The sequence below is a fragment of the Eublepharis macularius genome, chromosome 4 (assembly GCF_028583425.1).
Source record: "Eublepharis macularius isolate TG4126 chromosome 4, MPM_Emac_v1.0, whole genome shotgun sequence".
Taxonomy (NCBI): domain Eukaryota; kingdom Metazoa; phylum Chordata; class Lepidosauria; order Squamata; family Eublepharidae; genus Eublepharis; species Eublepharis macularius.
In genome coordinates this window covers 174,591,713-174,605,341 of record NC_072793.1, presented here as the reverse complement: position 1 = coordinate 174,605,341, position 13,629 = coordinate 174,591,713, and the positions used below count along the sequence as shown (strand labels likewise).

General features: G+C 45.8%; 1 protein-coding gene across 1 annotated transcript; it reads left to right on the top strand.

Moving 5' to 3' along the window:
* Nucleotides 1-1,977: 1,977 nt before the first annotated feature.
* On the top strand, nucleotides 1,978-4,017 carry LOC129327877 (zinc finger protein 160-like; the record flags this gene model as incomplete). Its single annotated transcript, XM_054976629.1, is given in 3 exon segments — nucleotides 1,978-3,122; nucleotides 3,124-3,170; nucleotides 3,833-4,017. Coding segments are annotated over 3 exon segments (1,377 nt in total), but the record flags the coding sequence as incomplete, so codon positions are not given.
* Between the last annotated feature and the right edge of the window lie 9,612 nt (nucleotides 4,018-13,629).

The following is a 13,629-nucleotide window of genomic DNA, read 5'->3' as shown; positions in this document are numbered from 1 at the left end:
CGGCTCCTTTTCATGGAATCCCAGAATCACAGAGCTGGAAGGGACCCCCAAGAATATGGTGACATCAATGCACCATTGGAGTAGACCGTGTAGCATCTTCTCTGGACCCTCAGCTTGCATTTTTAAAAAATAACTCTCTGGCCACTTCATTTGTGAAGATATGTCTTTTCCTTTATATCTCTGCAAGAGACAAGGAGAGAGACTTCCTTTTTTAAAAAAGGAAATCTGGGAATCCGGAGAACATGCCACACCTGTTGTTGCAATGGTTTGAGCTGAGGAAGGGAGGGAAAAGGTGAGCTGCCTGCTGCTTTCTGAAGCCCTGTTTGAGCTGGAGAGAGGAGGGGAGGAAAGCGCAAGCCCCGCTTGATTCAGGAGGGGGTGGGAATGGAGCTGCCCACCATTCTCCACAGCCCTACGTGAGCCTGGGATGGGGAGGGGTGGGAGAGCCTTCCAGCTCAGCCCTCCGCAGCCCTGCTCGAGCCAGGAAGGGGTCAGCTCCCGCCTTGCTTTTGCTACATGCAATGAGAGATTTATCCTGTTGGTTGTGTTTTTAAGTTACTGGATCACAAAGAGGAGTTCATCTCTCTCCTGCCTGCCCCCTTCCCCTCTCTTTATGCAAGTGAGATTTGCTCTCTGCTGCCACCTTCTCGCTAGAGGTAGAATTGCGGGCTGTCAGAGGACAGCCAAACTCTCAGCAGAAGAGTCAGCCAACGCAGGGGAGGTCTGGCCATCAGCCACGAGGCCGCCCTAATCAGCCACTAGGTAGACCTAGACTGTCACCCGGGGTGCCTATGGAAGGACACCAGTCAGCTGTGTGTCCCCAATCCAGCAGCCCAGTCACCACCACTACCCCAACTGGCTGCCCACCCATGGAATCAGGAACAGTGCGGGGAGCTGTGGGGGGGTCGTGATCCGTAATTCCCTCCCAGTATGGTAGGTGGGATCAGGGGGCAAGACCCTCTTTGCCTTCTACCTTCCCTCACGTCTTGCCTCCCGAAAACCTTGGGGGAGGGGCTCAGAGCACAGTCAGCCAAGGGGGGTCAAAATCGCTTAAGCCAGCCTGAGACCATGTTGAGGCTTTTTGAGCAGAGCAGCTGCTCCATCGCGAGGACAAAGCAAGAGGTTTTCTGTGGTGACAGGGGTCAGAGGAATCCGATTCCGGGAGCATCATTTTTTTCTCTTGAAGAATATCCCGTGCAATTCCCTCACAAAAAAGAACATACAGCTGAACAGAATAAGATGACGACATCTGAGCATAGAGAAAATAAAAAAGATAAATCACATCCTTCTATCCCTAGATGCAAAACTTATTGCTCTCCTGTTCTAAAGAGAAGAAGACATATCTGAATAATGTCAATTTCTTTCATGTCAGATTACCTTCTGCATCCGGCTGGCCATCTCTCTTCTAACACTTTATTGTGTGTCTTAAACCATATCTTAAAACAACAGGGTCATCTTGAGCTCTGATCGTGGGGGGAAGGGGTCTCCACTGTATATTTTGTGTTTATTGTTCTCTTGGGCTACAGACTGTGGGGTCTTAAGTGATCACTGAGCATTCTCAGAGTGCAGGCACAATCATCACAAAGGAGAAAAGTCTGACAGAGATAGGTTGTAAATGTGTCCTACCCTTACAGCAGGTTTTTCTTTCTCACTGCAGGGGGCATGTGGGAATCAACGACTGAAACCTCTGAGCACCCAGTAGTGGATAAAGGGGATAAATATTCATATGCAGAAGGGAAAGTTGAATATTGTGATACCCTGAGGGAAGAGGAGAAAAAATATCCGTCTAAAGGAAGGAGTAATTCTGGTCTTTTACAAAATGAAAGTGTTGATGAAATTCCACTATCTGAAAAAATGTACATAGAAAGCAATAAAAATGAAAGTGCAATAAGTGGAGAAGATTGTTCTGAAAAATCAGGAAAAACCAAGAATTCTAAAACCTGGAACAGAAATAAAAAATATAAATGTCTGGAGTGTGGAAAAAGCTTCAGTGAGAGTGGATGCCTTATTTTCCATGAAAGAATTCACAAAGGGGAGAAACCTTATAAATGCCCAGATTGTGAAAAAAGTTTCTGTCATAGGCAAAGTCTTACACGTCATCAAAGGATTCACGTAGGGGAGAAACCGTATAAATGCCTGGAGTGTGGAAAAAGCTTCCACGGCAGATGCAGCCTTAAACTCCATCAAAGAATTCACACAGGGGAAAAACCATATAAATGCTTGGAATGTGGAAAAAGCTTCAGTCGAGGATCACACCTTAACTCCCATCATAGAATTCATACAGGAGAGAAACCATATAAATGCTTGGAGTGTGGAAAAAGCTTCAGTCAGAGCGGATACCTTAATTCCCATGAAAGAATTCACACAGGGGAGAAACCTTATAAATGCCCAGATTGTGAGAAAAGTTTCTGTAATAGTGGAGGTCTTATATGTCATCGAAAAATTCACACAGGGGAGAAGCCATATAAATGCCTGGAGTGTGGAAAAAGCTTCAGTGACAGACACAGCCTTAAACTACATCAAAGAATTCACACAGGGGAAAAACCGTATAAATGCCTAGAATGTGGAAAAAGCTTCAGTTATAAACGCAGCCTTAAAATCCATCAAAGAATTCACACAGGGGAGAAACCATATAAATGTCTGGAGTGTGGAAAAAGCTTCAGTGACAGAGGCAGCTTTAAACGCCATCAAAGAATTCACACAGGGGAGAAACCATATAAATGCCTGGAGTGTGGAAAAAGCTTCAGTGACAGACACAGACTTAAACGCCATCAAAGAATTCACACAGGGGAAAAAGCATATAAATGCCTGGAATGTGGGGAAAGCTTCAGATGGAGTACAAGCCTTAATTCCCATCAAAGAATTCACACCGGTGAGAAACCATATGAATGCCTGGTGTGTGGAAAAAGCCTCAGTGACAGACGCAGCTTTGAACGCCATCAAAGAATTCACACAGGGGAGAAACCATATAAATGCCTGGAGTGTGGAAAAAGCTTCAGTCAGAGTGGACACCTTAATTCCCATAAAAGAATTCACACAGGGGAGAAACCATATAAATGCCTGGAGTGTGGAAAAAGCTTCATTGATAGACGAAGCCTTAAACTCCATCAAAGAATTCACATGGGAAAAACTGTATAAATGCCAGGAATGTGGAAAAAGCTTCAGTTCGAGTACAAGCCTTAATTCCCTTCAAAGGGTTCACACAGGGGAGAAACCATATGAATGCCTGGAGGGTGGAAAAAGCTTCAGTCGAAGTGGACACCTTAATTCCCATGAAAGAATTCACAAAGGAGAGAAACCTTATAAATGCCCATATTGTGAAAAAAGTTTCTGTCATAGTGAAAGTCTTACATGTCATCTTACATGTCATCAAATGCCTGGAGTGTGGAAAAAGCTTCAGTCAGAGTGGACACCTTAATTCCCATAAAAGAATTCACACAGGGGAGAAACCATATAAATGCCTGGAGTGTGGAAAAAGCTTCAGTGATAGACGAAGCCTTAAACTCCATCAAAGAATTCAAAAGGGAAAACTGTATAAATGCCAGGAATGTGGAAAAAGCTTCAGTTGGAGTGGACACCTTAATTTCCATGAAAGAATTCACAAAGGGGTGGAACCTTATAAAAAACCAGATTGTGAAAAAAGTTTGTGATAGTGAAAGTCTTACACATCATCAAAGAATTCACACAGGGGAGAAACCTTATAAATGCCTGCAATATGAAAAAAGCTTCAGTTGGTGTGGAGGCCTTACTTGCCACCAAAGCTTCAGTTGGATTACAAGCCTTAATTCCCATTAAAGGATTCACACAGGGGTGAAACCATATAAATGCCTAGAGTGTGGGAAAAGCTTCAGTGATAGACGAAGCCTTAAACTCCATCAAAGAATTCAAAAGGGAAAACTGTATAAATGCCAGGAATGTGGAAAAAGCTTCAGTTGGAGTGGACACCTTAATTTCCATGAAAGAATTCACAAAGGGGTGGAACCTTATAAAAAACCAGATTGTGAAAAAAGTTTGTGATAGTGAAAGTCTTACACATCATCAAAGAATTCACAAAGGGGAGAAACCTTATAAATACCCAGATTGTGAAAAAAGTTTGTGATAGTGAAAGTCTTACACGTCATCAAAGAATTCATACAGGAGAGAAACCCTATAAATGCCAAGAGTGTGAAAAAGGCTTCAGTTGGAATAGAAGCCTTAATTCCCATCAGAGAATTCACACAGGTGAGAAACCATATAAATGCCTGGAGTGTGGAAAAGTCTTCAGAATTAGTGGATGCCTTACGCACCACCAAAGAATTCACAGAGAGGAGGAACCCTAGAGACGCTGGATGTTATATGAAATTGTCTTACGGAATCAAATAGCAGTTTAATAAGATATTGCATAACTGCTTATAATTGCTTAAAGTGTTTCAGAGGTTAACAACTGAGTCTTAAGAAGTTGCCGCTGGTGTGGCTCTAGGATGATGCCCGGGATGAACATGCCTGGGCAGGCACTACGGCTTCCTGTCCCTTCAGAGTTCTGGCCCCTCCCTGTACTCCATCATTTCCCAAGCCTGAGGTAGCAACCCCAGATGCGTGTCCAAGTCGCAGCCCATTGCCTGCTCTCCTTCCCTGGGGAACCTAAGACACACCTGTGAGCTCTGCAGGCAAAATCCCAGGAACCACCTGTGTTGCTAACAGGTGGGCCGGCATGATGCTTCTCTGATTCTCTTGGCCCCTTCCCCACCCCCACCCCCAGACTGTTTCAACAGATCTAGCCAGAAATATAGGGAAACAGTTGCTGGATTTGACCAAGAAAATCATAGAGGATGTCTCTGCAGGCAGGAGTAGAATTAACTTGGCTTCACATTGAGAAAGGGAGTGCCTCCTATGTTTTGAAGTTGGGACAAGTTTTGAGATGAGAGGAGCACAGGGTCTGCCATAAGAATTGTAAGTCAGTAAGTAAGCATGCCAAAAGAGAACCTGAGATTTCTAGAAGTGCTACGATGAACAATAAACATATCTTTAAATATCTCTGGAGGATGAAACCAGCCAGAAAAACTCCTGGTCTTTTTTTTAGCAAAGAGAATAGATCTTCATCATTCGTTATATAATCTATTTGGTTCCTGTATTGGTCACCGGATGATCTCCACATATGCCGTTGTCTTTTGGGTTGCCTGAAGCATGTTTTGGGCTTCACAAAATTCTATGAGTTGCTCTCCTGCTCCCTTTTGTGATCCTAGTTCAAAGTTTCGAACAATGTTTGATTCTGCTTTGTCTCCTATTTTTGTGTCACAGTCATCTATGATTATCAGCATATCTTGTTTAGGTGTATGATCAGTTTCTTCTTGGACACTTGCGTAAAAGTTTAGGGCTTTCAAGGTAAAAGATTAGGAGACTCGGTCTACTCTTGCCTCCTTCTGCACAATACTAACCAGGGTTAGCTTAAGTGACACAGTTGTTGTCTGTGAAAGCCCTCCACCAGTGTCACCTTCCACTACTGCTGCTTCCCGGTAGCTAAAATTCAAGAACTCCTCCACTCCCCTCACCGTCTGAACAGTCAATTCTCTTATGCTGATGTGACGGTTGATTCCTGAAGGGGGTGGATGGATCTCAGTCTGGTGTCTCAGCTTTCACCAATCCACCATCAGTGACACTTCCAGGAGATAATTTGATGCAAAACCGAATTATTCATAAGGTTTTTACTCAGGTAGGAGGGCTGTATTGTAGGGATAGGGTCTCAGATTCTCAGATGCTTCATTAATGAGTTACAGACCATAGACTTCACCGCTATATTGCCTTACGTATTATCTGCTGCTTTAAATATGTATTCCTATGAACTATCATGCTTCATATTGTCTATTGTCAGCCAAAGGAACATACTATATAGTTGAATAAGCGTGTTTCAAATGACTCACTTTATACCTTGATGCACCACCAGAGGGCGCTGCTGCAGAGGAAAGCACAGGCAAATCACCGTATCGCTCCAGAAAACATGCTGTGGTGGGAAGCCCAGGTGGGAACAGGAGCGGGGCAGTGTCTATGCCCTCCCCACACCTTAACCTGGCTGGTATTAGGTGTAGCGCTTGTGGCAATGCCCACCCCCACCTTAACCTGGTTGATATTAGGAGCAGAGCAGGTGGCAATGCCTTCAGCCAGCTGGTATTAGGTGTGCAGCAGGTAACAATGCCCACCTCCTACCTTAACCCAGCTGGTATTAGAAGCAAAGATAAACAAGAAGCGTGAAACGTCCAGGACTGTAAACAGTACAATGAACTTCACTGGTCAAATGACTCCAATACACAATCAACTAGACTTTATGCAACACAGTTTTTCAATCCACAAAGTATAATTAATTGCCGCGTAAGCAATCTTTATTGTGTAGTGAGTTAGGCTGTTGCCCCTGAGGAAGTCTTCTCAGACGAAAATCTGTGGAGAATATCGTCGACCCCAGCTCTTCAGGCACGCTTTGGAACTACGCCTTCTTCACCTGCTTGAACAAAGTCAAGATCACTTATTATATATATGAAGTATACGAATTGAAATGGACTCATTAGTTCTCACTTGGCACTCCCGTGGTCCCCAGGGTGGGACTTGTTGTGACTGCTTATGCGGCAATTAATTATACTTTGTGGATTGAAAAACTGTGTTGCATAAGGTCTAGTTGATTGTGTATTGGAGTCATTTGACCAGTGAAGTTCATTGTACTGTTTACAGTCCTGGGCGTTTCACGCTTCTTGTTTATCTCTGTTTACTGGACTGGCCATTTGCTGTTAATCTTGTCTGGTATTAGAGGCAAAGCAGGTGCCAATGCCCACTCCCTTTTACCCATCTGAGGTCAAGAGCGGAGCAGGTGGCTATGCCTGCTCTCCACCTTAACGCAGCTGGTATTCGGAGCAGGAGGCCCTGCCCATCCCCCTTCATCCAGGTGGGTCAGGAGCAGAGCAGATGGCAATGCCCGCCCCCTTCACCCAGCTGGGATCAAGAGTGGAGCAGGTGCCATTGCCCACCCAGCACCTCCACCTGGGTGGGATCAGGCACAGAGCAGGAGAGCAGAGTCACCTGGGCTCAGGAGCACATGGTCTGCAGCTGCTAGAGGAGGTAAGGGCTTTTTGCCTTTCTTGGCTGTGGTGGGTTAAGCTGAGAAGCTAAGGGTGGTCCTCTCTAGCTTTGGGGCTTTTTGTGTGTAGTTTTGTGTTGATTTGAGTGTAGTTTTGAGGCTGAGTGTGTTTGGGCTTGATTGTGTTTGAGGGTGAGTGTGTTTGTAAGGCTGCTGGGGGTTGCTGGAGTACAAGCCACACACCCCCTTTGTGCTCACCTCCTGTGCTTAACAGGAAGTGACCTTTTGCATTGAAAAGGCAACTGCTGGGCAGGGGCGCGAGCCTTTGGCGCGAGCCGAAGGGCGAGAGCTAAAGGGCTCTTGGCCTGTGGCTCTTAGCCGGGGGATCATAGCCGTTTTCTTTCCTCTTAGTATGTTATTCCTAAAACAGAATAATGAAGTCAGAATGCCAGCAGGGGGTTGGGGGCTTTCCAGTGTATTGCACTGAGTGTCACATGTATGACTATCTGCCTTCTGGTCAGAACTCCTGGATGTGTGCTCGCTGCAAGGAGCTCCTGGTTCTCAGGGAACGAGTACGTACCCTTGAGGCCAAGGTGGCTGACCTGGAGAAGCGGAGACAGTTAGATAGACACGAGGACAAGATTCTCAGGGACAGGATAGATGTGTCCCACTCTAAAAATGGCAGCGTTCTTGTTGTCAAGGAGAATGAGGATCTTGTGGAATCAGGGCACCGTACTGAGGATAAGGGGAACATGCCCTCAGAAGGGACCTCTTCTTCAGTTAGTGAGCAGGTTTCCTTTCGCATCAAGGAACCATCCCTGGGTGGGGTGGGAGGGAGGCTCTTGGTAGTTGGTGATTCGATCCTTAGACAAGTAGATAGCTGGGTGGCACAACCGCGTTCTGACCGTATGGTGACTTGCCTGCCTGGTGCGAAGGTAGCGGACATTACGCGTGTTATAGATAGGCTGGTAGATAGTGCTGGGGAGGAGTCAGCGGTCGTGGTCCATGTTGGAACCAACGATATTGGGAAATGCAGTCGTGAGGTCTTGGAACAAAAATTTAGGCTGTTAGGCAGGAGACTCAAGGCCAGGACCTCCAAAGTAGCCTTCTCAGAAGTGCTACCTGTTCCACGCGCAGGGCCAGAGAGACAAACGCAGATCAGGAGTCTCAATGCGTGGATGAGACGATGGTGTAGGGAGGAAGGGTTCAAGTTTGTTAGGCACTGGGATTCTTTTTGGGACAAGCGGGAGCTGTACAAGAGAGACGGTCTCCACTTGTCCCGAGAAGGAACCCGGCTGCTGGCACTTAAAATCAAAAAGGTGGCAGAGCAGTTTTTAAACTAAATGCTAGGGGAAAGCCGACAGGAGATAAAGTGTCTCTGGTTCAGGATGGTTCATCTCAGAGAGATGAAGGGCTAGGTGTAACACTTCTACAGGGAGATAGATTAGAGTTGTCAACTGAGATGGAGACAAACAGTGCAGATGACCTAACTACGTCTCGAGGCAAAGTGTGCCGGGGAAGTTACAGGTGTTTATATACAAATGCTAGAAGTGTCCAAGGTAAAATTGGGGAGCTGGAATGTTTAGTGTTGGGCGAATCCATAGACATTGTGGGCATATCAGAAACTTGGTGGGATGAGGAAAATCAGTGGGACACGGTGATTCCTGGATATAAATTATATCAGAAGGGTAGGGAGGGAAGGGTTGGTGGTGGGGTGGCTCTATATGTCAAGAGAAGGTATACATTCCAGTAAGATTGAGAAGGTAACTGAATTAGATTCGCTTCTGGAAATGCTATGGGTTGAAATTACGGGCCCAAATGGAAACTTAACTGTGGGAGTTTGTTATCGCCCTCCAGATCAGAAAATAGAGGAGGATTATAAAATGATGACAGGATTAAAGATGGCTGCTAAACAAAAAAACTGTGTTGTAATGGGTGATTTTAACTACCCACACATTGACTGGGCCAATGGGTGTTCGAATCGGGGGAGAGAAAGTGAGTTTCTAGACTGTCTCAATGACTGTGCTATGGAACAGATGGTTACAGAACCTACTAGGGGAGAGGTGATCCTGGATTTGGTCCTCAGTAATGCTGAAGACCTGGTGAGAGATGTAAATGTGGTTGCACCACTTGGGAACAGTGACCATAATGTTATTGAGTACAACATATGTATAAATAGGAAATTGCCAAATAAGACCAACACAGCCATGTTTAACTTCAAAAGGGGTAACTTTTCTGAGATGAGGGGGTACGTGAAGAAGAAACTGAAAGGGAAAGTAAAAAAGGTCAAAACACTTGGGGAATCTTGGAGACTATTTAAAACTACAATCCTGGAAGCTCAAATTAAATATATACCGCTGGTTAGAAAAGGCACAAATAGGTTTAGGAAAAGGCCAGCATGGTCAACAAGCAATGTAATAGAAGCTGTAAAAGGCAAAAAGGATTCTTTTAGGCAGTGGAAAACTAGTCGGAGTGAGGTTGATAAAAAGGAGCATAAGCTGTGGCAAAAAAAGTGCAAGTCTGTGATCAGACAGGCAAAAAGGGAATATGAGGAGCATATTGCAAAGAACATAAAGAAAAACAATAAACAATTCTTTAAATATATTAGAAGTAGGAAACCAGCTAGGGAGGCAGTGGGGCCCTTGGATGACCAAGGCGTAAAAGAATTACTAAAGGGTGATAGGGAAATGGCCGAGAAGCTGAATGCGTTCTTTGCTTCTGTCTTCACTGTGGAAGATAAGAAGTGCATGCCCACTCCGGAAGCACTGACTTTGGGAGGGGTTTTGAAAGACCTGAGTCACATTGAGGTGACGAGAGAGGAGGTTATGCGACTGCTAGATAATTTAAAAACTGATAAATCACCGGGCCCAGATGGCATACATCCAAGAGTTCTGAAAGAACTCAAGTGTGAACTTGTAGATCTCCTCACAAAAATATGTAATCTGTCATTAAACTCCGCATCTGTTCCTGAGGACTGGAAGGTAGCTAATGTTGTCCCCATCTTTAAAAAAGGTTCCAGGGGAGATCCGGGAAATTACAGGCCAGTCAGCCTGACGTCAATACCGGGTAAGTTGGTGGAAACTATTATCAAAAATAAAATTAGTGGGCACATTGATGACCAAAAGCTGATGAGGAAAACTCAGCATGGGTTCTGTAAGGGAAGATCTTGTCTCACCAATCTGTTAGAGTTCTTTGAGTGAGTGAACAAACAAGTGGACAACGGAGACCCGATAGATATTGTTTATCTTGACTTCCAGAAAGCTTTTGACAAAGTTCCTCATCAAAGGCTCCTAAGTAAGCTCAGTAGCTATGGGATAAAGGGCCAAGTCCTCTTGTGGATCGAAAACTGGCTAATTAATAGGAAACAGAGAGTGAGTATAAACGGGCACTTCTCACAGTGGAGGGTGGTGAGCAGTGGGGTGCCACAGGGGTCGGTATTGGGTCCAATGCTTTTTAACTTGTTTATTAATGATTTGGAATTCGGATTAAGCAGTGAAGTGGCTAAATTTGCAGATGACATGAAATTGTTCAGGGTGGTGAAAGCCAGAGAGGATTGTGAGGCACTCCAAAGGGATCTGTCTAGGCTAGAAGAGTGGGCATCCATGTGGCAAATGAGGTTCAATGTAGCCAAGTGCAAAGTAATGCACATTGGAACCAAAAATCCAAAATATAAATACAAGTTGATGGGGTCTGAACTGGCGGAGACTGACCAAGAGAGAGATCTTGGAGTCATGATAGATAACTCACTAAAAACGTCAGCACAGTGTGCGACTGCCATAAAAAAAGCTAATGCTATGCTAGGGGTTATTAGGAAAGGGATTGAAAACAAATCAGCCGGTATCATAATGCCTCTGTATAAATCGATGGTGAGGCCTCATTTGGAGTACTGTGTACAGTTCTGGTCGCCACACCTTAAAAAAGATATCATAGCACTGGAAAAAGTACAGAGAAGGGCAACTAAAATGATTAAAGGGTTGGAACACTTTCCCTATGAGGAAAGATTGAGGCGCTTGGGGCTCTTTAGCCTGGAGAAAAGACGACTGAGGGGAGACATGATAGAGGTTTACAAGATAATGCACGGGTTAGAGAAGGTAGAGAAAGATGTGTTTTTCTCCCTTTCTCACAATACAAGAACTCGTGGGCACTCTATGAAATTATTGAGCAGTCGGGTTAGAACAGATAGAAGAAAATACTACTTTACACAAAGGGTGATAAACACATGGAATTCGTTGCCACAGGAGGTGGTGGCAGCTACAAGCATTGCCAGCTTCAAGAGGGGACTGGAGAAATATATGGAGCAGAGGTCCATCAGTGGCTATTAGCCACAGGAGATAGATGGTATTCTCTTTGTGGGGAGGTGGTGCTCTGTTGTCTTGGTGCTGGAAGGAAGGCAGTGGGAGGGCTTCTGGTGTCCTGGCCTCACTGACAGTCCTTTAGATGGCACTGGATTTCTAGCCACTGTGTGTGACAGAATGTTGGACTGGATGGGCCACTGGCCTGATCCAACATGGCTTTGCTTATGTTCTTATGTTCTTATGCTTAATGCCCTTCTTCCCTTCACCCAGCCGGGATAAGAAGTGGAGCAGGTGGCACTGCTGTGCCCCTTCAGCCGACTGGAATAAGGTACTGAGCAGGCGGCATTGCCCACACCATCTTCACCCTGTTGGAATCAGGCGCCAAGGGGGCAGCAATCTCCGCCCCCCTTCAACTTGCTGGAATCAGGAGCAGAGAAGGTAGCAGTGCTTGCACCCCTTTCACCCAGCTAGGATCAGGTTTGGAGCAGGCAACAATACCTGCCCCCTTGCACATAGCAAAGCCCACTGCCTGCCTTCACCTCTCGGGATCAGGCAAGGAGCAGGAAGTAATGCCTGCTCCTCCCTTCACCCAGCAGGGAACAGGTGGCAATGCCCACTCCCCTTCACCTAGCTAGGATCAGGCTTGGAGCAGACACCAAGGCCTGCCCCCCTTCACCCAGCTGTAATTAGGCACAGGGCAGGAGTCAATGCCCGTTTTCCTACACCCGGTTGGGATCAGGAGCAGAGCAGGTGGCAAAGCCTGCCCCCTTCCTTCACCAGCCAGGATCAGTGATGGTGGAGGAGGGCACAACGGGCTTTGTTTCTAGTTGATTACATTCTGTTTCAGCATTTCTTCTACTCTGTAATGAATCCTTGCTAATGGTATGTCTTTGTAAACTTGTACATATTTACCCTATCGCATTGTTTATGGAAATGTCCTTGACACTGTATGGAAATGTACTTGATACTGATTTTATTAATCTCATGCTATGTAATACGCTTTGAGTCTCTGTGAGAAAGGCGAACTATAAATGACAGATAAAATAATAATTTAGAATCCCTCTCTTGGACACCTACTTTAATAATGTGAGGGGGGTTGATTGTGTCAGTGAAGCTGAGAGCCACGCTGTGAAAGGGTAGAGGGAAGACATGGGTTACGTTTCCAATTTTTGTGTCCTTTCACCTCTGGTGGGGGGCGGAACTGAGGGGGAAAGACCCTTCAGGTACTTGTTTAGCTCTGGGAATGAGGTACTGCTGGCATTGGTCTCAAGTTGCTAGACCTCAACCAGGAGCCTTTTCCCAACCCAATTCCCCCTTTTCTTTCTCAGAGCTAACTCCATAGTCCTTGGAGAAGTTTTACAGTCAGGGTTCCTGAAACTCACTCTTTAATAGCATCAGAAGCCCCCTTTTACTTCAGCCGACATAGAGGCAGGAGGAAATTCTGAAAACCGCACTTGTTAGAGAGATTCTTCACAAAGCAGGAGCTCTGCCATTCTCTCCTATTGCTCCACGAATGAGGTTTTTGAGAGTGCAGCGATCATATGATAAAAGTTTATCTTAAGCAGGATAGGATGGGATGGATTCACAAAGACCAAACCGTTGGAATACCGTAGACAACACAACCTGTGCCCAGGAAAATGAAGTCTGTGAAAATACAGCCCCCTTCCGCCCTGAAGCCCACCCCATGCCCCGGGCCCATCAAGCTGCCGCCTGGAACTGCAGACATGTCCCCCCCCCCCTCCTTACCAGCCCCAACGTGTACACAGCAGCCAGCAAGTGTGTGAGTGGGAGGGGCTGGGGACTGCAGGGAGTGGCCGAGTCCATTATGAGTGGTAATAAAATAGAAGGTTAGTTCAAAGGCTGGCCAGCGATGTAAGATCCCCCCCTGGATTAGACGGGGATGTGCTCCCCTTGAAATGTCAGGTTCGCTGCTTGGGAGTGCTGGTTGCCCCAGCAGTCGTGTAGAAAACCAGGGGGCACTTCCTCCCCTCTTCCGCAGGTGCACACAGTCAGGTGGGTTTTAATAACTTTTCTGGCATTTCATTTTGGGAGCCACCTCAGGCAAATTCTGAGACTCAGAACATTTCCAAATAAATAAATGAAACAGAGACTTGCTTCAACTGAGGCCCACAGACCAAAGCCTTCTTTGGGTTGACTGTCACCAGGGAAGGGACATCAGCAGAGCTTGTTCAGATCAGAGCAAAGGTCAGTCCAGCCCAGCAGCCGAGTTCAGAAGATTCCTCCGCTTGCGCTACTGTACAGAAATGGGCCTTCAGGGGTATACTGCTTCAGGAC